Source organism: Schistocerca gregaria, chromosome 7 (assembly GCF_023897955.1).
Source record: "Schistocerca gregaria isolate iqSchGreg1 chromosome 7, iqSchGreg1.2, whole genome shotgun sequence".
Lineage (NCBI taxonomy): Eukaryota > Metazoa > Arthropoda > Insecta > Orthoptera > Acrididae > Schistocerca > Schistocerca gregaria.
In genome coordinates, this window is record NC_064926.1 from 539,039,346 (window position 1) to 539,065,944 (window position 26,599).

Here is a 26,599-nt window from a genome sequence, read left to right on the forward strand (position 1 = left end):
ACTATGTCCATTATTGTAGATTAATGTGTTTGAACTATCTTCACTGATGTGAAAACGATCCTCCTTGCCATGCTCTGTCCAATGGCATTATTCCCATACACAGCGCAAATGTTTCCTGTTTTCTCCACTGCTGTCACCCACTAATGAATTTAAACAGAAGAATAGATCAGAGATGTTCGAATTTCTTCACTCAACACTCCACTTTCTAGCCTCTATAGCTTCACTCCCTGTCTCCAAATGACAAAATGACAATACTCAAATTGTAAGAGTGAGTTACAAATAAAAAACGATAATTGATAAATAAACCCATAGCAACCAGAATACCAACATGCAAAACAAAAATGCTAAGGATTCATGTAACAACCTAATACTTATACTCTGCCCCAAGTTTACACAACAACATGGATGTCTAAAGCATTATACATTTCAAGGTTAAGTGCTTGAAATTAAAATTACACGACAAGACTGTGGCACTGCCCAGTTGTAAACAAATTTTACAAAGATTCGACATCTTCAAAAATTGTGTCCACTTATTCCTATAACAAGTAAACTAAATTGTCCAATGAACAACCATCATGCCAGCATTAGAAAATTTTACTCTTCACTAAATTATGATAAAAACTACAAAATAGTGGCTGCAATATACTACAAAAGCCAAAGAAAACAAGTTTATGAATATGTCTCACCTCATGCACCCTCTCCACTCACAGAGGAACTGAGATGTATCAACAGTAGGAACACCCAATGGCTTCTGTGGAGCATTTGATGGAGTTGTCATTGTGCTGTTGACACTGACAACTGACCTGGATTGTGTCATTACAGTAGAAGTCTGTGCCAAAGGAGGAAGGGATGGAGAAGGAGAAGGTGAGGGCGTATGAGGTCGAACCATTTCAATTATGTTCGATCCTCCTCCAGAACTGGTGTTGTTTGCAGTGGGCTGAACCGACTGCACCTGAGGTGTCCGCGATTCTACTACCTTTGCTGCAACTTGAGAGCTTGGGGCAAGGCTGGGACGAACTGTGGTAGAAACTGTTTGCTGGAAAGGAGGACGAGGGACGGAGACTGGAGGTGATGTCCTTGCCCTCACCACAGTTGTTACAGGAATAGCACCAGCAGTACTGGACGGTGTTAGGGCTGGGGCAGGTCTGTGAACAGGTTGAGGTGCTGGCCGGACTGGAGGAGGAGACAACGAAGTAGCTGTTGAAGATGGCACCAGTGCAGGAGGTGGCTGTGGTGCAGGCCGTGGCACCTGTGTCACCACTACAGGCTGCCCCTGGGGAGTAACCATCACCTGTACCAACAAGAAAATGGAAGACCAACTCATTCATTGTGACAAAGAATGAAAATATTTTACACAAAACATAATGAATTCTTAATCTTTGTGCACAGGACTTTTGATGGGGGAAAAAAAAGTAGAAAATTCCATATATGACACAAAACTAGCAATTTAGTCTCAGTAAATCTGTCCTGTTACAACATAAAAATATATTGTGATTCCTTACATTTTCCCGGCATATTATATGTTTATGCTCTTCACGTGAATTCTGCCAGATATACAATATTTCGGCGATCCATCTGGCCACCATCTTCAGGTGCGATCACGGAGTACACAATCACGCCGGAACTTCGCACTGCATACTCGGCGATCGCACCTGAAGATGGTGGCCAGACGGATCCCCAAAATATTGTGTAGCGAAGGCGATCATATACGGCAGCATATCCCTGAAGAGTATAAACAAAATATATTGTTAGAGGTCCACCTACAAAATACAATTACTGTTTTATGCCCAAACATGTTTCCACAGAGTGTGCCAGCCTCCTTTATAGGGACACGGTTTGAAAAATTATGGCTTGTCTCCGCCATTCTGATACAGTGATGTAAACAACTGACATTTTTATAGTGAGACAAAATAAAAACTGCATGTAACTCAAAAAGGTTAACTGAACTTGGATTTCATAGTTTCTTCAATAACTGTAATGTAGGGAAACAAATCCTCACTGGCACACAGCCCAAAAAATAATATTCATGAGTTCTCACAGACATTGTGCTGTCTCACAATGAAAAACAACTATCTTTGCATGACCAATCAACAACATATTTGCCCCAACAACTGAAACACAAATCATGCCATATTGCGATTATGGGTTTCAATTACTGTAGAGTCTGTATCTTGTCTTTGGATTTCAATAGTCCTTAACAGAATTCTGTACTTATTTTCTGTAAGGTGACAACCAATGAGCAGCTCTGTGGCCTTTATTTATGTTTTGGGCATTTGCACATCAATCGCAGATCACAATAGCCTTCCAGAAGAGCCAGTAATGTAAGTGATTGCTGTCAGTATGGTAACAGCTTCTGCATTGAAAGTTTACAATCAAGAAGTCATCTAAAAATTAACACAGTGCTGTTTGGAGTTAAATGTGATCATCTGGTGGTGCTATACAACTACTGTGTTACATGGTTGTTACCACTGTATAATCCCTTACATGTTGTGTGATGTAGAAACTGGAAATGTGGATACGACTCATAATTTTTTCCACATTATTTTTGTCATCCTGTTTACATGGAACATAAAACATCTTTAAGGCTAAATGAATACCTTTTGATGCTGCTGGAGAGGTATCTGGCCCTGGGAGTTTCCTGGTGCTGGGGAAGATGTCTGTGGTTGCAGGATGATTATGGTCTTGGTGCCAGTACCCTGCTGCTGTGCTGTCTGTGCCACCAGCACAGTCTGTCCTTGACCTTGAACCAAAGCTGTCTGGGGCACAACATATGCCTGGCCTGCCTGAAGGTACTGTCCCCCAACACCACTCACGCTACCTGGGCTCAGAATCAGCTGACTACCACCTGCTTGCTGCAGTACCACCTGTATCAATGTTTGCCTGTTAGCTATGTTACAGTATCATGTGTAAAATATAGTTACATTTGGAACTGTTAAAATTCTTCTCTTTCTACATAATAAGGTTAGCTCCATAGATAATCAATGTCACCATCTAAGATGCAAAACTTCAACTAATTTTTTACAAAATTTCATGCAATTCCCACACAGAACACAGTTTTGATTAAAACAGGTATGGATCATTGGGATAGTTGTACCAATTTGTTGTAAAATCACATCTGTACCAAATCATGTCAACTGCCATAAAACTGTTAGCTATAAAGAATTTGGCAAGGTTTCATAGAATACATTAGTAAATAATACAAATTTACATCTCAGATGGACACTTCAAAATTATTGTTAAGTAACATGCACCTACAAATGATTCAGGGGCTGTAATAAGCAAATAAATAGAAACAATAATGGACTCATCTGCAGAATTCTACGAATGAATGGCATTAGTAATAAAATTGATAATCGTTGTTAAATCACATAGCTATCAGATAATTACCAAACCGCTTATCATGAGGTATGGTGTTTTTAATAAACTTTTCTTTTCACAGTTTCTTCCCCCTCCAAATACTAGAAATAAACCATTGTCACAGAGAAAGAGTTTCACTCTGTTGTCAAGTTTAGTATCATTAACAGAAAAAGGAAAGGAGGGTTCGAAAGAAGGTGTAATGGGAGGATGGGGACTGGAGCCAGTCCTCAAAACAAGGAATTGGCACAGAAACAAAGAGACAACAGATGACAAATCAATACAAATAATAATATGACAATTGTTTTAATTTCCAATTGCTATAGTGCAGAGTGGAGGCACTGCAAGCTATAGTGGCAGATAGTCACAAGCGTAAACAAACTAGAATTATGAGGGAAGAAGGCTGGTGCAGGGAAACAAACCCTACTTCCCCTTTACAGCACAGCTGCCTACAGCAGAAATGACACATTGCCACAGGGACCACTGATCTCTTCTGGCCTTGTAAAGGTCATAATAGAAATCCGTGATGGGCCAAGATCAGTCGCTTCACTGATTTCAAAATAAGAAAAGAAAATAATACACAACATAAAGCTTTCACAGACGGCTACCGCACAATTGCTTCTCGAGGTTAGTGGAGTATTGTTAATGACTTAGTTCAGGCCTGACCTCTAGTGGTACTTGACGCAACCATAGTTCAAAACATTCACCACATTATTTGCCATGTTAAAAGTTTCCTCATTGTACCATCTTTTGACCTTCATGGCTGAATTATAGGCTGCATTACACCGCATGTACTATTCAATCACCCACAATTGGGATGGCACCAGATCAACGACGTTGACACACCATTGCGTTCGTAAACATCTCATTTTGCAAACACACTCCTATGCAACTTATTTTTCAAAACTGAGTTTTGCCAGATGATGTACAATACCATTAACTGACAACTGGTTTACATTTTTTTGTTTATATGCATAAAATAAAGCTATTTCAAACTATCTCTCACAAAATAGTTCATCTGCATACAATTTGCTATGGAGTGGTATCTATTAAGTAAGTCCATGTTTTCGCATTTGAGGCAGTGTTCAAATCTATTCCACATTTATAGCAAAATGCAAATTTTTCGGGTCCCTATGAATTCATATGCTGCCTGAACTGTAAGAGAAGTGTTGGTCAAAAACTATGGTGATGAAGTTAAAGCACATTACTCGTTTTGCACAATTATGTTTCTTTTCATGGAGAAAAAGAGCCAAAAATACAGTTCTGTGGGATTTAGTGTGAAAATCTTCAATTTAACAGTTTTGTCAAAACATTGTCACTCAAGAAGAAATTACGCACCTGTGTTCGAGTGCCAGGAGTTCCAGTAGCTTGTGGCTTTCCACCTGCTATAGTGACATTGCCTGAACCAGTTGCAATTAGCACTTGCTGCTGTGCTGCCAACAGATTTCCTGCCTGGGAGACAATGACGTGGCGTGGTGCAACAATTACCTGCTGTGACTGCCCGCCTGGGCCATGAACTGTTGCAGTCTCAAAAACCTGAAAAATAAAATGTGTTGTCATTGTCACTGTTCTCTTTAATAGCATTGACAATTTTCAATAAATCCATTTTGGCTCTTATGTAAAAAAATAACTAATTAATTAATTAAAAAAGAGAGAACTCCTCTCAATAAAACAAAGACAATATAAAACAGATTCATCTGCCCTATAATTGAATCACAACTTTGTCTCCACTATGTCCTTCTTTTACTTGGTAACTGACAGTAATTCTGCACTATGCTCATTCAAGTGTAAGTGCTTCACCAGATCAAATTAATAAAATGAAACAGTGCACTTTTATTGTTACATTAAAGTTTAACAAACAACATGAATCAGAACAAGCTGGAAGCTCTCTCTCTCTCTACTCCTAGAGGTTTATAAGAAATCAACCATCTGTTGCAATTTAGGAGGTGAAGCTGAATTTTACCAGGAAGTGTCAGTAAAGTAATAATTATGAACAGCCACTCAGGCAGAGTAATTAAATCTAGTGAATGCTCTGTTCAAGAGTCACAAGAGAAGCACATACACTTGAAAAAGTCCAGGAGATAAGGTAAGATTCCATTTAGTTTACATCAGCCAGAGATTCTGAAATCAGATGTTGGATTGTAAGACATTCCCAGGAGCAGATATGGACTCAGATCACAATTTGGTAATGAAGAAGAGTAGGTTGAAGTTTAAGAGATGAGTCAGGAACAATAAGCACACACAGAAGTGGGATACGAAAGTACTAGGAGCTGAAGAGTGATGTTTGAAGTGCTCTGAAGCTATACATACTCTGATAATGAATAGCTCATTACGCAGTTGAACTGAAGAGGAAAAAGGGGGTGGGGGGAGGGGGGGTGGAAAGAAAGACACAAGTAAAATGTGAAGAAACCATGGATAACAGAAAAAAAACTTCAGCTGATTGAAGAAAGAAAGAGGTTCAATAATGTTCTTCTAATAATTTCCGGGTATGCAGCCGGATCCCGTCGACATTCTGCCACGATATTTCGGCCCAGAGACGTCCGGCCATCATCAGGTGAGTACACAACTACTGAAGAGCCCAGGTGCAGTCGCGGTATTTATACCGATTCTCGCGCACGTGTTGACATGCGCGGCATAGCCGAGTTGTACGTGCTGCCCTCGGTGGTGACTGAATCAGCATGTAGGAAAATCCAAACAAACTTTGGTGAAATTAAAAGCAAGGTCAGTAACATTAAGATTGCAATGGGAATTCCATTGTTAAATGCAGAGGAAAGAGTGGACAGGTGGAAAGAGTACACTGAAGGCCACATGAGGGGGAGGAGTTGTCTGATGATGTTTTAGGAGGTGAGAAAAAAAGGAAAAGAAAAACAGGAGTTGACAGGGAAGACAGGTTATGCAGTATTAGAATCAAAATTTAAATGAGCTTTGTATGACTTGAGATGAAATAAGGTAGACAGGATAGAAATTCCGTTGAATTTCTTAAACCATTGGGGAAATTGGCATCGAAACAACTATTCTCACCGATGTGTAGAATGTGTAAGACTGGTGATATACCATCAAGCTTTCAGGAACGCATCAGTCAGACAGCAAGGGTCAGGGTGTAAAAATTATCACACAATCAGCTTAACTGATCACGTGTCACGTTGCGGACAAGAATCATACACAGAAAAATAGAAAAGCGTACTGCAAAACTGTTAGATGATGATTATTAGTTTGGTTTTAGGAAAGGTAAAGGCACCAGACAGGCAGTTCTGACACTGTGGCTGATAATGGAAGAAAGACTGAAGAAAAATCAAGACACATTCATAGGATCTGTCAACCTGGTAAAGTATTCAACAATGTAAAATGGCACAAGATGACGGTAATCCCATAAAAAACAGGGTAAGCTATAGGGAAAGATGAGTAATATACAATATGTAAAAGAACAAAGGGAACAATAAGACAATAACCAATAACGAACTACACAGATTAAAAAGGATGTAAGACAGGGATGTAGCGCCTTGTCCCAACTGTTCACTCTATAGATCAAAGCAGCAATGATGGAAATAAAAGAAAAAGGTTCCAGAGTGAGATTAAAATTCAAGGTGAAATGATATCAACGATAAGATCTCCTAATGACGTTACTGTCCTTAGACAAGTGCAGGATCTGTTGAATGGAATGAATAGTCTAATGAGTAAAGAATGTGGACTGAGAGTAAATCAAAGAAAGTCGGAAGTAACAAGAAGCAGTAGGACAGAGAGAAACTTAATATCACAATCGGGAAGTGAGAAGTAGACATAGTTAAGGAATTCTATCTAGGCAGCCAAGTAACCCACGATGGACGGAGCAGGGAGGATATGAAAACTAGACTAGCACTGGCAAAAAGGGCATTACTGACAATGAGAAGTCTATAAGTATCAAATGTAGGCCTTAATTTGAGGAAAAATTTCTCAGAATGTACATTTGGAGCACAGCATTCTATGGTAGGGACTCACAGACTATGGGAAAATTGGAACAGAAGAGAATGAAAGTATATGAGATGTGGTGCTACAGGAGAATGTTTTAGGTGGGCTGATAGGGTAAGGAATTAGGAAGCTCTCCCCAGTATAGGAAAGGAATATATGAAAACACTGACAAGGAGAAGGGGCAGGATGATAGAACATCTGATAAGATATCACGGAATAACTGCCATGGTACTAGAAGGAGCTGTAAAGGGTAAAAAGTGTGGAGGAAGATACAGATCAGAATATATCCAGCAAACAATTGAGGACATAGGTTGGCACAGCAAAGGAATTCATGGCGGGCCGCATCAAATGAGTCAGAAGACTAGTGACTCAAAGAAGTTAAGTGTAAGATGGCCTTGTCAAATGTAAACATGTCGACATTCTGAGGGATGATTTCATGACTCCTGGAATACGGATCATAGAATATTAGAAGAAGGCATCGTGCAAGTTCCTGAGAGTTTATCTGGTGTGCCAAATACTAGTGTTGTAAAAGTTCAGGAGAGTAGGGTAAAGTGTCAGCTCCAATATCATGTGAAACTGTGGAGTCTGGAGTGTGTGTGTGTGTGTGTGTGTGTGTGTGTGTGTGTGTGTGTGCGCGCGCGTGCGCGCTCGCGTGCGTGTCAGATGAAGTAGCTGTATTCTCTGTGAAGTAAATAAACGCTTGGATAGCTGCAGGGGTGATTCAGGTGCAGTAGTATCTACCCGACTGGGTAATAATGGGTGTTGATTAGAGGTTATGGAGCCTGGGCCAGATGTGTCACCAATTTCTGTGTTGTTAAGACCGGAATTGCAGATGGTGAGCTTGTTGTAAATACTAAGGAAAATGGCCAGCAGTTTATTAATAATGTTGTTTGTGTTGCAACTGTCGAGAGTAATGAAATGGTGCAGATTCCTTTATTTCCGAAGGACGCAGATATGTCACTACCTGAGATGGCACCACCTCCACACACGCAAGAGGCAGGAAAAGAATAAGGAAATGTGCTTGTAACTTTAATGCTCAGGCTATCAGGACTGAATTTGTAGAGGAATATGTGCCTACAGACTGGAATATTACAGTAGTGCAAGCACTAGGTCTCAGCCCTGTGGAGCTGCAGACAGCGCTAGTGGCGACACAAAAAGAAAACTATTTACAATGCAGCTGCAGTTGTCCATGACAGGTATAATGTAAGTGAAAGATCCGAGGCAAACCTGAGGGTAAGTTTAATACCCAAACATCATGCAAAAATTGACCTCTGGCAACATACGGTGGAACTTAGGGACAATATTCCAGCTACAAGAAACAGTCGCCAATGAAGAGCATTCCCAAGGTTTATACATCTTAAGGGAAAAATCAGGTAAACTGTCAACAAACATACTTTGGCTTGATTCGTACCAATTATGCCAATTATGCACCAGGAAATTACTTTAGGTGAGCAAGGCTACCAGAAAGATGTATGGTGTAAAGAATTCAATATATGATTAGGACTACACAGGGGCAAATAGGGGAACTACCTGTCAGCATATTGTGAGTGGCAGTTTTGTAAACAATTCACGTGCAAGGAGTGTGTCAGGAATAACGTTTTCCAATGAAAAGAAGGGCAACTGATGCCACGTACAAGAAGGATCATTAGATAAAGGAAAAGAGAAGCCAAGCATAAGAGATTAATGAGGTCCAACTATGTACTGTCAAAGATTATTTGATAAGGATGGTTCACCAAGAGAGAACGTGTTCCCCAGTGTCATTTTTAGTTTGTAGATGTAAAATGAAGAGTTAAAGAATTGTAACATATAATAGCAATAAGGAAATTGAATAGGTTTTCTCGTTTTTAAGATTTTTGCAGATTCTTTACTTGCTCTGATGTGACCACAGGCATGACTCCCTTAAGAATTTGTTGTGTGATGGCAAACGGCACACTGGAGGTGTGACGACATGCTAGCAGCAAGTTCTGTTGTGTAGTTCTACGAGAAGTTTATTGCACAAACTTGCTGTTAATTAGCTGTTACGTAGTTGTGAAAAAAGTGGGACCTAAAGACACTAACCTGCTAGTTGTTGTGGAGATTTGAGAGGGGTCACCAAACAGATGCAGATGGAAAGCCAGTGGGCTGAACTGTGAATTACATTCATTGGCACAAAACCCTCTGGTTCAAGCTGACTAGTACAGAAGGAGGGACTGTATACATTGTACACTATTGTTCATACTTGTTGAGTCTTTGCAGATTTATCAAAGACAGAGACCGAGTCTACCGAAAGAAGGAGGTATTGTAGAGTCGCCACTATTTTTTTGCACAACTGATTACAGCAGTACTGCCATACCTGATGCAAACAAGCTATTGACACTACACCAAGATCCAAACCATCACTGCATAAGATACAGCAACACCACCAGCTAGTTTCTACATTGGCAGACACACCCCATTGCTCACAGCATCAATGATGCAGCAGAGAGGTGGACTGACCACAGCAACGATGGGGTAGTTGCTACATCTAATGGCTGCTGCTTGGTTTCACTGTACTTGGTTAGAAGTGGTACATTGGCACAAAAAAATCAGCATCAAAGCAGTATAAATATCCATCATTTCTAGCCACAGTATTGATAGTATTATCTACTACGATGGGAGATCCACATTGGGTGACAGGGTTCCACTCTTTTGCACGATGCCACCAAGTGACTCAGGTTCCACCACTGACGAGACGACTATTGGGATTCAGTCCAGTCCATGGCGACTTGGTGCATTCCAGGTAGTGGGCCACGTTGGGTTCGTTTCAGCCTCAGCTGGACTCCTACCTTAAAGGGCAGCAGTTCACATCCAGGGCAGTGTAAACGCCCAACCATCTGTACTCCCAGGGGCGGCTTCAGTGCTAGAGCCTGTCTTCTGCTACAAGAGCATCAGGATTCCACGTCTACAGACACACCCTGCCCTTAACTGGAGAGAAACACTGGGTCTGTCCACATTCCACTGCACGCATCATGTGTCAGCAGTCCTACTCTGCACTAACATTAAGGCAGTTGCTGGCTAATTGCCACCTCAGTATCCACCAGTCTTGATGCCATTAACACAGCTCAGGGAGGCATAACCACTGCAGGCTGACACTACAAGTGTTTTAACTTGAAACTGAATAAAACGTTTGGCTACTGACACCGTACATGCTACCAGCAGCCAACACCCTGACAACCCACTACTGCATCCACACTTCGAAGTAGTGGCCAACTACCCCAGTCCACTAGAATAAATTGTGTGTGTGTGCGCACATGCACTCATCTGTCCAAATCTGTAAAAATGTTATCCGTGCCAGTTTGTTATTTGTGTGTTAATTGTCAATATGATGTAGTGTATTTAAATTTACTGAAAACCACATTAACAAAGAATTATTAATAACTGAAAATTTTGCTACAGCGTGTAATAGTAGATTTCAACTAAGCTAATCCATAGTTTTGGAAATATGGGCTCATTCTATTAGAAAGCTATGACTCCAGCCTTGACTGCAACAAGTTTTAAATTTTTGTACTCTAATCAACTTAGAAGATAATTGGTACTGAACTCTGAATACATACAAATTACTGTTGTCTTTAGGCCATTACACTTGTTTAATTTCCAGGTTTGAATTGTAATTTTGTTGTCCTAAATTTTCTGGACTGAATTACATCTATCATCAAATAATTAAGTCACTAAATAAAATAAAATTTGAATAATTTATAATATTTCAAATATGCTAACTGTAGTCATAAATAGACAATTCCCTGCTGAGACAGACATAATGGTTCTGTAATCCTTTTTTACTACATAACTATTTACTCTGTAAATCAAATTATATCCACACCAATACATTTCAACCAAGTCTTTACGTAACCCACCCCACCTAAAATTAATCAATTCACAGCTAACCATTCCCATGTTAACATCTGCGTATTGAGTGCGCAGCTTGAGAGCACACAAGCAACATCTATGGCATCAAAAACCAAGTAAATGTGATGATGCCTAAAAAGTATTCAGTTAACATTTTCTATGAGAATTCATGCTCATTTAGTTTGCATTATGCAATGAAATGTATGAAAGTCCATCATCATAGTTGGAACAATTGATATTATCACATCATTTCTCTTGTAATAACATGTATTTATGAAATATCCACATGAACTTCTTTGGTTGTGGCAAGTATAAACTGCGCTTACAATACTGCACTTACAATACTGTAGTACTTCATAAGCATTTCTGTTATGCACCACAGTAAGTGTTTGTAGTGACTTCAGTAATGAACTGTGTTCAACTGTTTGTAAACTGTTGATCGTGAGAAGAGTTTCATGATAAAGAGTCACCACTGAAACTGTCACTAGACGGGTGGTCTGCCATGGTTCTCCAGATATATGAATAAAAGTGTTAGTGGACTGGTGATTGTCAAATAGGTCAATTTAATGTTAATGTTAATAATTGTGTGATCTGATGAAACTAAAAGACAGTAGTGTTGCAGCCACTGTTGTATAATATAGTACAATAACTAAAAAGTTTTCTGTTTAGAGCCAACAAAATAGTGTGCCACCAAGGCAAGCAAAATGATGAGGCTCCGGTCAGGTTACTATAGTTCCAAATACAACAACCAAATGGCAGCCTGGTCACTGACTGTACTGCTTCACTCAGAACTTGTAAAATGCTTTGAAAGTGCCCACTAAGCCAACGTACATCAATGTGCTTAGTGTGTCCTACTAAACTGTCTAATGTAATTATGTCTGACACTATCAATTATAATAAATGAAACAGACTGATGTGAATTAATTGTGGAAAAAATGAGAGCAAGGAAAGGTTCAATTATGTCAAGATATTGTAAAAAAAACTGATTAATAAACAGAATGATCTTAGATAAACTGATACTGGTAATATTAACTGTCTGAAACAAAAGTAATATTGACTATGAAACATAAGAGTTGTTATAAAATAATTACTTATTCATCCAACCGCTTTCAACGTCAAAACAAATATCACTTTAAAAAATATAAATATACCTGAGTAGCACACAGATAATTAAAGGTTGCTCTCATCTATCTGACCAACTAAAGTGTTAGAACAGGGAACAATAAACAATCATTATGATTCTTCCTAAACTGAGAAGGAGGCGGTATAATATCTTTTTCCAAGTTACGGAGCAGTTCACTGTACCACCAAGCGGTCCACTGCACCAAAAGAAAAATTTTCATCCTGAGCTGCATTTCCTACCAAGAAAGGTTCACTTATCTTTTGCATGAGATTAAACCTAAAACTAATGAACTACATATCTGAGGATGACATAAGTAAGCAAACTATGTGTAATTATACAATATTATAAGATTGTAAGATGGGTGGCTGGTTGGCTCATCAGCACCCTATCTCAAAATCGTAGCATTGTTGTACGAGCAGCCACTCTTGTTAAAATACAAAGGTGTAATATCAAGGTGACAAAATTCATGGGGTTGAAATACACACGTATACAGAAGGGGGTAGTAATGCATATACAAGGTATAAAAGCATTGGCAGAGCTGTCATTTGTACTCAGATGATTCACATGAAGAAGTTTCTGACATGAGTATGGTCACACAATGGGAATTAACAGACTTCAAACGTGGAATTGTAGCTGAAGCTACACTTCAAGAGTGTGACGAGAATATATATCAAGTTTCAGGCGTTAACTTTCACTATTGACAAACGCAGTGGGCGACAGCCTTCACTGAATGGCCGAGAGCAGCTGTGTTTGCTTAGAGTTGTCAATGCTAACAGACAAGCAACACAGCATGAAATAGCCTCAGAAATTGATGTGGGATGTATGACAAATGTATACGTCAGGACAACGTGGCAAAATTGGGCATTAATGGGCTGTGGCAGCAGACGACAACATTGGCTGCAGCACCTCTCCTAGGCTCATGACCATATAGGTTGGACCCTGGATGACTAGAAAACTGTGGCCTGGCCAAATGAGTCCCGATTACAGTTGGTAAGAGCTAATGGTAGGGTTCGTGTGTGGTGCAGACCCCACAAAGACATGGACACATGTTGTCAACAAGGCACTATGCCATGCAAGCTGGTGGTGACTCTGTACTGGCGTGGAATGTGTTTACGTGGTATGGACTGGGTCCTCTGAGCCAAATGAACTGATCACTGACTGGAAATGGTTACGTTTGGGTACCTGCGAGACCATTTGCAGCCATTCATGGACTTCATGTTCCTGAACAAGGACGGAATTCTTATGGATGACAATGTGCCATACCACCGGACCACAACTGTTCGTGATTGGTTTAAAGAACATTCTGGACAATTCATGGGAATGACTTGGCCAGCCAGTTCACCCAACACAAATCCCATCGAACATTTATGGAACACTATCAAGCACAAAATCCTACACCAGCAACACCGTCACAATTATGGACGGCTACAGAGGCAGCATGGCTCAATATTTTTCCGGGGGAGCTCCCACGACTTCTGGAGTCCATGATGAGTCGAGCTGCTGGACTATGCCTGGCAAAAGGAAGTCTGACATGATATGAAGATTATCCCAAGACATTTGTCACCTCGGTGTATAGCTACAGACAAATGTAGCAAGCAGTATATACAATAATTTTAAGTCTTCTACAAGACACACCTGTCTTAGGCCAAGCTGTATGCTTCCTGCTGTTTGCTGTTGCTGCTGTTGCTGGTGGTGTTGCTGCTGTGGTGTCGGAGTTGCAGCCTGCTGAGGCACAGGAACCACTTCCAGCTCTGGTTGGTCCAGTTCTCCCTCTAGAGCTGATGCGGCCAGTGCTGCATACAGATTTGCTGCTGACGAACTTGGAACTCCAGTGTCTGCAGATGCAGGTGATGGAGAGGGTGCTGGAGAAGGTGACGCATTACCATTAACCTCCAGGTGCGGGCGCTTCGTTTCTACTTCCACACTGGTGAGACCTGCCTCATCTGCTGGCCTGAAATAGGAAAATGTGAAATGAGGGAAGTGAAACAGAACGAACAAGTTTGTTGCGAAGGAGCTAAATACAAAAAGCCAAGCAGGTTCCCAACAATACTCAATGGAGATCATGTACTACAAACTTCATTTAAGAAAAGTACTATTACTTCCAACTTTTTGAGATGCACATAACTGTGCATCATTCTACGTTAATTTGACAAATCGCTCATCTGTCTCTGACATCTAAGTACAAACTCATTAACTGGGAAGGCATCACTTATACTGCCCGATACGTTTAACATACTGCCCATGCGCAGCACAGCAATTTTCTAATGTGAGTAAGTGTTCTGGCAACATCTTAACTGAGAGTTACAACATATAAATAAAGTACAAATAAACAGATAATCCATCATGGAACGCACTGTATTTACATGACTATAAAATGACCTCCTATTTTCAGACATTCTTTGAGAAATGTTTATTTAATTTTACATATTCTGACTAATCAAAATTACTGACTGTTTCATTTACATGAAGTATTTGACATTATACATAAAGTATTTGACATTATACATAAAGTATTTGACATTATACCTATTCTAAACTGATGCCATTTATTGATTGTAGCTTATTTGCTGCTGGGAGGCATTTCTTGAAGTTACCAAGCAAAAAGGAAGTAAGGAAAGTCACTGACAGAACAAGTGAAGCAGCACATCTTCACACGCACTTGTTAATAATCAAGATGGTACAGTGTAATGGAATGTAGCCCCTAATAAAACTTCTCCAAAAACGAATTCATTATAAGAACACCCAAGGCAGTACATAAGCAGCTCATTCACACCTCAGTTTTTGAGTAGTCTGAGGCATTTTTAATTAACTTACCCTCCAGACCCCATGTCTATCACACGTTTACTTCTGGGATTCAGCAAATGTAACATTTAGAGAAGTTAATGTTTAGAAAAACCCTCAAATGCCCTGACTTCACCAGAAATATTTCATACAAACAGTTCGCAGGAGTTGTAAGGAATAATGCGAAATGCCAGCTGACTTGCAAACTCATGTAAAAAGGTTATCTGGGAATGTTTCAAGTACATGTGCAGCCTCCATCAGTACCATGGCCTAGCGTTCATCAAGTACTTTCTCTTCTGCTAACATCTAGCTGCTGCTAATAAACGTATCCGTACCCTCATAACACAACAAACTCCTCAGTGAAAATTAACTTCCCACAGAAGTAGGACTCAGGCTAAATAATGTCTTATTGTACAATACAATACAGTACAGTACAGTACACCGGATAGTACATGTCAGTATGATTGACATCCACACTATTTACGCCATGTCTCCCAATCGCAAAGCAAAAAAAGTGAATTCTCTTAGCATCACTCCTTTTAATAGCTCTCCCCCCCCCCCCCTTTCTTTCTTTTCTGCCATTCAAGTTTACCTTTTCCCTTCTTATGGCTCTGTGTGTGTCTTAACAAGTCTCCTTTTGGACATTAGTTCTTAAATAACTACTGAAGTATTCATATACTACTAGCTGCTTGCTATTAGTTTCTACTTAATCATAGGATCTCAGAGATTTGACCCGTTTTGTTTTGTGTCTAAGATCTATACATCTATTTCTGTCTCCTGAACCCTCTTACTCCCAGAAGAAGGAATTGAAGCTTCAACTGTTGAAGACTTTTTTAATGCTCTTTCAAACAGGAAAAACTCTGTCAACAATAACCATTTATAATGGATCAAATCAGATCTGTCAACAATTGCAGCAGGGTACTAAATACTTACACAAAATGTTAGGAATCAGTTGGGTATTTCAATCATTAACTATTTCAAAAGTTTTACATATTTTTACATCAGTCTTTTAAAGCAATAAAGTCACTGAGCATACTTTAACACATAGAACAGTAACTACGCTTAGAACCTGCATTGTTGATAAAATGTTCACAATGTTAAACGGACATGAAACACTGCAGCAAAGAAAATACAATTTCCATGCACATTCATACCCAATACAGCAAGAAAGACAGTACCCACCTTTTTAGTGCATGCTGCTGATGTTGCTGCTGCATCTGATGCGAGTTTCCCTCCAGTGGGTGGGTCATCTCTGTACGATCAGTCACAGTTCCCACTGTTTTATACGGGAGTCCATCACTGCTGCCGTTGGGGTGTTGTGAAGCACTTGCAGCATTCTCTCTCCCTCCAGGCAGTGGCTGCTGGACAGTGGATGTTGTCGTATCCTTCAGTACCTGCATAGTTGTAGTTGACCAACATTCTCCTCCTCCCAGAGTATTTCCCATTTCAATACACGATTTCCAAAATTTTCACGTACAAAATGTAATAGTCATCAACTTTTTCAATGTTAAATGTCCTGATCATCTTTCCAGAAAGTGACAACCAAGCATATTCATCATCAGAGGTAGCGAGTAAGCATACAATTAAAAAAAAAAAAAAAATCATGTTGGCATTCACACAACAGGTTTTACTAAGAATGGTCATACTGAAAGTTGTATAGCTTTGGTTACCTGCTCTACATGGACTGGCAAATGCAACAAGTTGTAGTAAAACCCAAATATTACAAATCACTAGCAACATTGCACTTTTCACATGCAAAACACATTGTATGTTAAAGTCATTAACTGAAGGAAAAAAATCTAAGAACAAACCATAGAATAAGTCCTGAAACTTTGGATATGTACTGTGACCTTCTTAATGAGGCCATAACATGTAGGTTACACGGAAGGAAGATAAGTGCTTTCGTAGTATGAAATTTACGCTTTCTTGTAAATAATCCTCCACAAAGAATAGATTATCAAAAAGTAAGAGAACAAATGAATTTGATGTAATAAGGAGTGACTAATGCTTATAATATTGTGGATCTTTTAGTGATGCAAGTACACGTACCACAAACATCTACAGTTTGATACAAATTATACTCAACATTTCACACAAAAACAGAAACAACAGTATAAAATATCAGTACATGTTTACAATTGACTACACTTACAGCAGAACATTCCTCTTGAACTTTCTAAAAACAATCTGAACTTAAACTTGCATTTTAAAACTATATCTTAAATCTAAAATCACAATCATATTAAATGGAGCACATTAAATAAAAAACTTATATTTTAGAAGATATTTTATAAACTAGGATGGTAAGTAGCAGCTATTGAAAATTTTTTATGTTGTAACCTCTCTCCCCCTTCCTATCTCTCAAATGACATCCCCCCTTTCCCTCTCTGTTGACAATGTAAGGAAAAGGGTAGGTTCCTACTCACTGTAAAGATGATACTTGAATTGCGGACAAGCACAACAAAAAGACTGATTTAGCTTTTGGCTAAAGTTTCTCTCAGAAGCACTCAGTCACACAAACAAGTCACATCGCGAACATATGACCATCATCTCCGGCAGCTCAGACCAAAATGCTATCATGGTTGTCTACCTTTGACCACGTTGTAGTACCATACATTGTACCTTTGACCATTGTGACTGTTGGTGCCATCTATGCATGAAGAGAGGAATCACACTCTAGTTTTGCCACAGGGGTAGCAGATGCTCATGTTTTTGTGGAGCTGTTTAAAAGCATATTCGTAAAATTTGAAGTTCTCAGTTTGCATCCAGAAAAGTATGGATTATACACATATTTTAAAATAATGAGCATATGTTACTTGTGGCAACACTAGAGTATGTGGTTCCTCACTTCGTGCACAGATGGCAGCTAAAGTCACAGTGCTCAAAGGTAAATTTTAAGATATTATGATGCAGTCAAAGGTAGACAACCATGAAGGCAATTTGGTCTGAGCTGCCAGAGATGGTGGTCATGTGTGTGTGAAGTGTGCTTGCTTGTGTGAATGAATGTGTGTGTGTGAATTTTCTTTTCTGAAGAAAGCTTTCACCAGATGCTAAATCTTAACAGTCTTTTGGTTGTGCCTGCCTAAAACTCAACTCATTTTTGCAGTGAGAGCAATCAATCTTTTTCCTCCAAAAATTGATTACTTTCGTTGACAAATTTTGACGTGTTATTTTATCATGTAAATTTGTTTAAATTTTAAATTATTCATTTCTGTATATAATATAGTAAATTTTGAATAGTATTTGCAAAAAAGCTTAAGCTTAAAAAATTACTGAACATTTACATGTGGTTCTAAGTGAAAATCTTACCTCCAACCACTCATTTTTACGTACGTCTCACAAGTCAAAGACACAATGTGAATTTATATTCAGCCAATAATTTAAAAAAATAAATAAATAAAAATAAAAAAAGAGAGAGAATGCTAAGGAGTAAAACAGAATTAAACCACAAAAATAGTGAAAGCAAGAGGGAGTAAGAGCTAATGCAACAAAATAGTTCAGCTTAAAAAAAAAATCTACAGTCTTTTGCCTCTGAAAACTGTTAAATGCATCTATAGCGGAAAAATTTGTGTATCCACCTAACTTAGCTATTAAAAAAAATTCTCAACGATGAGGGTATCTACTTCTGGTTACACATAGAAACAAAGCTGCCAAGTTGCAACATGGTTTGAGCCTCACAATTCTAAGGCAACTGGTGTACCAAAATGCTGTTGCCAACAGTAAAAATTTTCCTCAATCCTGGAAAACACAAGAAAGCTGAATTTCAGGGGTTAAAAGATTTTGGTAAGAGGTACTCCAATGAACTGTCTTTGTGAAAACTAACAGGAACCAGCGTTTCTCAGCCATTTCCTTCAATCATGAAACAGTGGAAGTTGTTTTCCAGAACTACAAGGAAGTATTAGGACATCCTTTCTGGCCATCTAATATTTGGAGCTTGGGTGAGACTGGAATGTCAACAGTCCGCATTCGTGCCAAAATCCTAGCCCCAGAGGGGTGTACGCAAATTGGAGCTGTCACATCAGGCTGAAGAGGCATGAATGTGACAGATGATGTGACAGATGGTGTTACAGCGAATGCTGTAGGGATCCATTTTAAAGATTTTATGTTGCATGGTGCGTCACCTGGGTTCATTGGAGGAGCATCTCATTCAGAATGGTCCAATGAAAAGGTTTTTTAACACTTCACCCAGCATGTCAAAGCCAATCAAGAAAGTGCTGTGGTTTTACTAAAGGGCAATCACAAAAGCCATTTTAGCATTACAGTAACAGCATTGGAAAGGTGGTGGGAATTCATTATGACTTTTCACTTCATTCAAGTCATAAGCAGCAGCTTCTTGACAGGAGAGTATTTGAATCTTGTAAAACTTACTTCAACACTGCCATGAAAGACTGCTGGAAAAAAAAAAAAAAACACGTTACAGTACATAAGACTGCAGTACTTCTATGAATAGCCTTTCCAAAAGCATTTTGTCATAAAACAATGGTGGCTTTTGAGTTTTAGGTCTGGTTCCACTGTGTGAAAATATTTTTGGGGAAAAATGAATTGATGATGTAAACTTGAGTAGTTCAATTCAAGAAAACTAGGGAGAACTGCTTCTTGAAGCACAACCTTCCACAGACTCAAAGAATCAGTCTGTCCTTCAAGAAATGATGTGTCCTTTCCCAATAGCTGACACAAAACAAATAGCAAAGGCTGGGAGAGAGGAAAATCTGGAATAGTAGTCAACAAGTGACAAAAGAAAGAAGTTCAGAAAATAAAGAAGACTGTCACTGTGCTGAAAGAAAATTAACCTACAAATAGAACTTCTGTCCCCAAGCTGAAGAAAATTAAGGCTACATCATGTTTCATCGACGATTCTTCTAACTCTGAAGCCATGAATCAAGTGAAATGTGTGAAAATGAATTAAATGACTCAGAACACCTAAATAAAGTAGGTCTAACTAACAATTACAGGGTACGTTCCGAAAGTAATGCAATTGAATTTCCTGCGCCGCGCCTTGTAGTCGGAGTGGGAGCGGGCCACATCGAGTAGGTGGGGGGGACGCTAAGCTTTGCCGCGAAACCGGTTTCAGTGCGCTCCGAGCTGTGGAAGCGGCAGGACGTCTGTTATTGTAAACCTCTGTGCACCGACCGTGTCACGGAAAAAATGGAATCGACGATCGAGCAATGTTACGCGATTAAGTTTTGTGCTAAACTGAACAAATCTTTTGAGGAGACTAACAAAATGATTCGTGAGGCTTACGGGGACTCTGCTCTGTCCTACTCACAAGTTTCGAGGTGGTTAAAGGCCTTTAAGGAAGGCCGAGAAGAGGTTCACGACGAACAATGCTCTGGGCGGCCGTCAACCAGCAAAACCGACAACAATGTGGCTCGTGTGTGACAACTGTTGGACTCTGACCGTCGATTGAGTATCAGGATGGTTGCCAATGAACTGAACTTGTCGTCTACTGTTGTTTTTCGCATTGTTACTGAAGATTTAGCGATGAGGAAAGTGTGCGCCAAGCTCGTGCCCAAGGTGTTGTCAGACGACGAAAAGACCAACCGAGCGGAAATTTCAAGTGAACTTTTGCAACGTGTTGAAATTGAACCTGATTATTTGGACAACGTCATCACTGGTGATGAAACCTGGGTTTTTGAATACGACCCAGAAACAAAACGCCAAAGCTCTGAGTGGCACACTGATCAGTCCCCCAAGCCCAAAAAGGCAAGAATGAGCAAATCAAAAGTGAAAACAATGCTCATTGTCTTTTTCGACAGCAAAGGAGTGGTCCATAAGGAGTTTGTTCCTCAAGGACAGACAGTTAACGCTGCCTACTACGTGGATGTGCTGCAAAGACTCCGCAAAAGGGTCGTCAGGACGAGAAAGGACATCTTCGCTACCTGGCAACTCCATCACGACAACGCGCCTTGCCACAACGCGCTACGAGTCCGCGAGTTCCTGGCCAAACACCAGGTGCCAACGCTGACACCCCCCCCCCCCCCCCCCTATAGTCCTGACCTCGCCCCAGCTGACTTCTTTTTGTTTCCTAGGATTAAGTCAGCCCTGAAAGAAACCCGTTTTTCGTCCATAGACGAGATCCAATCCGCCATGACGAAGACCTTGCGAGAGGTCCCAGAAGACGCCTTCCAGGGCGCGTACCGGTCATGGCAGAGTCGCTGGAAAAAATATGTAGAGGCCCAAGGACAGTACTTTGAAGAATTTTAAGTGTTTGTGCAAATCTGTTCAATAAATTACTTTAAAAAAAAAATAATTGCATTACTTTCGGAACGCACCCTGTATCTTCAACCTTACCTTGAGCTCAGAAATGATTATATTTGGTTTATGGTGCCTACTGACACAGGAAAAGGAATTAAAACATTCTGCAGCTCAAAAACGTAGATGGAGGGGGGGGGGGGGGGGGGGGGGGGGGGGGGGAGACGTTTGAGGTGAAATTTATGAGATAGTACAGGAAGCTATTCCACATTTTCACAAAGCCACTTGTGGGTAACATCAGTGTAGTGTCAAGAAGAGTAATTGCTGGCAAGTTCGCTTAACTGCAACTACAATAATGTGGACAAATAAATTTTTTGCAATTTTTCAATCACGTGCCACAACAACAAGAAGAACAAATTACATTTTTTTGTTAGTTTTCAGGTCAATGTTCTATTTTCTTTGGATGGTCGAAGGTACAACAGGAGGTGGTCAAAGGTACAACCGTATCACTATACCTTTAATCAGTTGCACAATTCTACTAAAAGTAATACTTCTACAAAATTGTTTCAGACAGTAGTATTATTGCAATGTGGGATAAGGTATGTGCTATAAAATTACATAATAAGAATACTGCTTGAATTATTTATGGTTCGTTTAAAAGTATGAAAAGTAGTCAAAGGTACACAACCTTCCCCTCTATGTATCTAGTGACTGTATACGACATGTCATGCAACAATAAAAAATCTATTTATTTTGTGCAATTACTTACCTTTTCTAGGTGGTTCTCAACTAGTTCAAAACTCTTTCCCAGGACACCATTTAGTACAGGTGGGTCCTTCCTTTCTGGTTTCTTTTCAAGGAGATCTGCTAACATCATGCTTTTAGCATTCTGCTGTTGGGACATAACTTTTGTTGCTACCACAGCAGTTGAACTGCGAGATGAATCTTTCGAATTTGTGTCATCAGAAGCAACATCAATATCCAATGATGATGGGATGCCATTCAGAAGAATGCCTTCAAAACTCGATAAAGAGTTCTCCCCATCTTCCACAATTATTTGCGTGCCTCCTGCACCTGTTGAAACACAGGTGAACATAAAGATCACATGTTTAAAAAATTAATAATAAAAAAACATTACCAGATTTTAAAAATCACTCTCTGTAATTTGAGATTCATACTGAAAGGCTATCACAGTGCTATTCAAATTGAAATGACGATGATGCAGGGTGGCAATTATTGTTCCATATGAAATAAAATTGTCGTAACTTCTGAACGGCTTGCATTAGGATGTTCAAACTGCACGGTTAACAGCGGGGCATGAAGGGAATTAGTACATGCATGCAAATGCATTTTGTTGTGTCGGCCATTTGCACATGAAAATGTCACAGAACAGCATACCTGGGCGTAAAGCGCTTGTGAAGACCTACTATGTGAGCAATAACAGCAACAACTGCAGCTCCAAGGAAGTTTGCGACTGAGTGCAAGTTGAAGTGCGCTAAAGATCAAGAATTTGATTCAAAAGCTTGAGAGAATGGGTAGTATTCATGATGACAGTATCGACACTGTAGGACCACCAAAAGGGGAGAAAGAACTGAAAACACCGAGAAGACGCACACTGTGTTTCAAATCAGCCCCAGACTAGCTGCATAACAGGTGGGAATTAATCAAGAGACACTGTGATGAATTGTTATTTAAGACCTGCATCTCCTCCCATACAAAATTCTAACCCACCAGCCATTAAGCCCCAGGGCCATGAAACATTATTGTCCACAGATTTGACGAACAGGACTTTGATGATGGTTTGCTTTAGCGATGAAGCCCACTTTCACTTGGATGGGTTCGTCAATAAGGAAAATCGGTACATTTGGGAGACTAAGAATACACATGTCACGATCAAGAAGTCTCTTCACCCTCAATAGGTCACTGTGTGGTGTGTAATGTCTAATCACGGTGGCTACCAAATAGTATGTGAAGGTTCTGGAAGATGATTTCATCCCCATTATCCAAAGTGATCCTGATTTTGATAAGATGTGGTTCATGCAAGACAGAGCTCAACCCCATCGAAGCAGGAGAGTGTTTGATGTCCTGGAGGAGCACTCTGAGGACCGCATTCTGGCTGTGGGGTACCCAGAGACAACGGGCATGGGCCTCCATTGGCCGCCGTATTCTCAGGATCTGAACACATGCGACTCCTTTTCAGGGGGGGCTATATTACAGAAAAAGTGCACAGCAGTAACCCCAAAACCATTGCCGAGCTGAAAGCAGCCATTTAGGAAGTCATCAACAGCATCAATGTTCCGAAACTTCAGTGGGTCCTGAAGAATTTTGCTATTCGTCTGCACCACATCACTGCCAATGATGGCAGGCATATTGAACATGTCATAATCTAAATCTGAATATCTGTAGTGATGTTTACATGTTGACTAAAGCTTGGGCATGCCGTAGTTTGTAACTAATTTACACCCCCCCCCCCATATAGTTCAATAATTGTCACCCTGTAGAAAGAAACGTAATAATAATAAAAATTACATGCTTTGACAAATGATTTATATTTGAGTGGTCTTCATTCAGTCATTAAATAATCCAATATTCATGTTTGGTATGGACACAAGAACTTAGAATGACAAGTAACCAAACAATCATTTAAATTTTGGTTATGAAAAGCAGATTAAAAGTACAGGAAGGTAGGAAATTCAGGATATAGGATCTGGATAAGTTGAAAGAAGCAGATTGGGAGTTTCAAAGGGAGCATTAGCCAACTATTAACTGAAACAAGGAGAGAAAAAACACAGTAGATACCTTCGAGAAATGAAATAGTGGAGGTAGCAGAGGATTAAATAGGCAGAAACATAAGGCAAAATTGAACTTAAATGGATAACATGAGATACAGAATTGAATTTATGGTAAGAAAAAATATAAAAGTAGAATAAATGAAGCAGACAAAAGAGAATACATACATCTCAAAATTGAGATTGACACAACATAAAAAATAGCAAAGCTTAGATGGCTAGAGGAGAATGCAAACCAGTATAATCATGCATGATTACGGGAAAGATATGTTACAAGTAAGAAAATTAGAGAAACCTTTGTAGAAAAAAGCAGCTCTATGAATAGGAAGCAGTATTAACCAAAGAAGAGAAAGCTCAAAGGCTGAAGGAATGTACAGAAGGGTTACATAAATTCCAGAGCTGTGTATCTAGTGGAATGACTGCAAGCTTACTTCCGAGAACTCTAAAAAGCCCCAGGTACAAATATCATAGCCATGCATTATTTGTATCTAACATGTTGTGAAACTGAAGGTATGCTTATTACAGTGGCAATGGTGCAAATGATATTGATTTGCTTTGAATTATTGCAATTAAAACAACACTGAAAAAAGCACTGCGACAAAAACTTATTAATATTCTCCTATCTATAATAAATAAGGTAAGTGGTGAAAGCACTTTTTGTTGGCAAATTCTATCCTCTTAAAAATTCGCCCAACAGATACGAATGAGTAATAGCATTGCTGGGCATTATGTACCTTCAGGAAGTAAAATGTGTGGCACTGCTGATAGACACACATAAAACTGTCACACTAAACTTGTTCTCACTACAGACGAGTCACTCTCATCCTGGGATCTGAGTGACTTTCCCTCCCTTTTTGATGTTCCCCAACTCATACCTCTCTCATTCCAGACGAATAAATTATTAGTTCCAAAAACTAAGTATTGTATCACTTTTATATGTGTCTACCGGCAGTACTATTAATTTTGTCTACTGAAGTTAAGTCCTGCCAGCAATTTGGTCACACTATTTCGCGAGCACAGGCATTTGCCTGCAAGGGAACAGCGACCGTTAGAAATTAAAATTTTACAACTGCCACAAGTTGAGTGTCACTTTTTTCTTTATTTTACATGTTTCAGTTTCATTCGAACAACACGAGCGTCTTCAGAACTCCGCTGTTCTCGCGATGCGAGATGTAGTAGAAATCTGTATTCATGCATACTTTGGGATGACACCAAAGTTCTAAAACTGCTTAAGACTTTGTGTCACACAAAATATGCATGAATACAAATTCAGAATACATTTGCATCACACTACACATCGTGAGAACAGCGGAGTTCTGAAGATGCTTTCACTGATTGAGTTTAACATGTAAAATAAAGGATGATCAAACAATGTAGATTATTATGAAAAGGAAAGTTGCTACTCACCATATAGCAGAGATGCTAAGTCGCAGCTGCCAGATACTGCAGTCATGTGTGTGTGTGTGTGTGTGTGTGTGTGTGTGTGTGTGTGTGTGCGCGCGAGTGTGCATATTTTCGACAACAGCCTCGTTTGCCAAAAGCTTATGTATGTCAGTCTTTTTGTTGTGCCTATCTGAGATTCAGCATCTCTGCTATATGTTGGGTAGCAACTTTCCTTTTAATAATATTGCAAAATATATGTCTGATTGTGTCTGTATATGTGCAATTGTGTGTGTGTGTGTAAATGAGATAGAATACCTGTCTCCCCCCCCCCCCCCCCCCCCCCCCCGCTCTCCACGGTAAGTCTTTCCGCTCCCGGGACTGGAATAACTCCTTACCCTCTCCCTTAAAACCAACATCCTTTCGTCTTTCCCTCTCCTTACCTCTTTCCTGACAAAGCAACTGTAGGTTGCAAAAGATTGAATTTTGTGTGTGTGTTAGCGTTTGTTTGTGTGTCTATCAATATACAAACGCTTTTGTTTGGTAAGTTACATCATCTTTGTTTTTAGATATAAAATAAATATAGAGTTACATGTGATTTGTGGCGACTCTACAACTTTATGTTTAACATTATAATTTTCATGGCTGAATTACTTAAATTGTACCATTAAAATACTGCCCATTTCTACCTAACTTTAAGATATTAACGGGGAAAAAAATCCATTCATAATGTAATACACGGCAGCTTCAGGTCCTCACGCTCACTGCCTCTTCTGAGTTCTTCACATATGAACAAACATAAATTTTACACATTATAGCTTGAAAAGACATTCATAGAACATATTTTACAGACCTAGACTGGAGATTGAGCCTGTACAACTAGCACTGCCTGCACTCGATGCCAGCGAGCTGTTCCCTGTAGAGTTGGAGTCTTCAGTTGTAGCCAACAATGGAGGAGGTGGCGGTTGTGGTGGTTCACGACGCCCTCGCAATGCTGCACTTCCACCGCCTGGCCCATCAGAGCTGAGACAAGTGGTTGCCTGAATACCATCAATCTCAACAGGAACAGTTCCATTCCCATCTTTTGGTGCATCATTCTGGGGATGAGAAGAAAACATCAAATGTACCAAATATCTCTATACAGGTCAGGTATTTACAAAGTCAATAACCA

At 39.7% G+C, this 26,599-nt stretch overlaps 1 protein-coding gene across 32 annotated transcripts in view; it reads right to left on the minus strand.

Moving 5' to 3' along the window:
- LOC126282130 (AT-rich interactive domain-containing protein 2-like) overlaps positions 1 to 26,599 on the minus strand; it is a 287,639-nt gene that overhangs the window by 44,389 nt on the left and 216,651 nt on the right. For 18 of the 32 annotated variants that reach the window (XM_049981624.1, XM_049981612.1, XM_049981603.1 and 15 more), the window contains 7 exons: positions 26,282 to 26,525; positions 22,029 to 22,333; positions 16,250 to 16,461; positions 13,922 to 14,237; positions 4,693 to 4,890; positions 2,598 to 2,864; positions 687 to 1,291 (listed from right to left, as the gene is read on the minus strand). In XM_049981624.1, coding sequence (XP_049837581.1) covers positions 687 to 1,291; positions 2,598 to 2,864; positions 4,693 to 4,890; positions 13,922 to 14,237; positions 16,250 to 16,461; positions 22,029 to 22,333; positions 26,282 to 26,525 — 2,147 coding nt within the window. The remainder of the gene's footprint in view (positions 1 to 686; positions 1,292 to 2,597; positions 2,865 to 4,692; positions 4,891 to 13,921; positions 14,238 to 16,249; positions 16,462 to 22,028; positions 22,334 to 26,281; positions 26,526 to 26,599) is intronic. The other 14 variants (XM_049981622.1, XM_049981632.1, XM_049981630.1 and 11 more) reach the window with 2 other exon arrangements.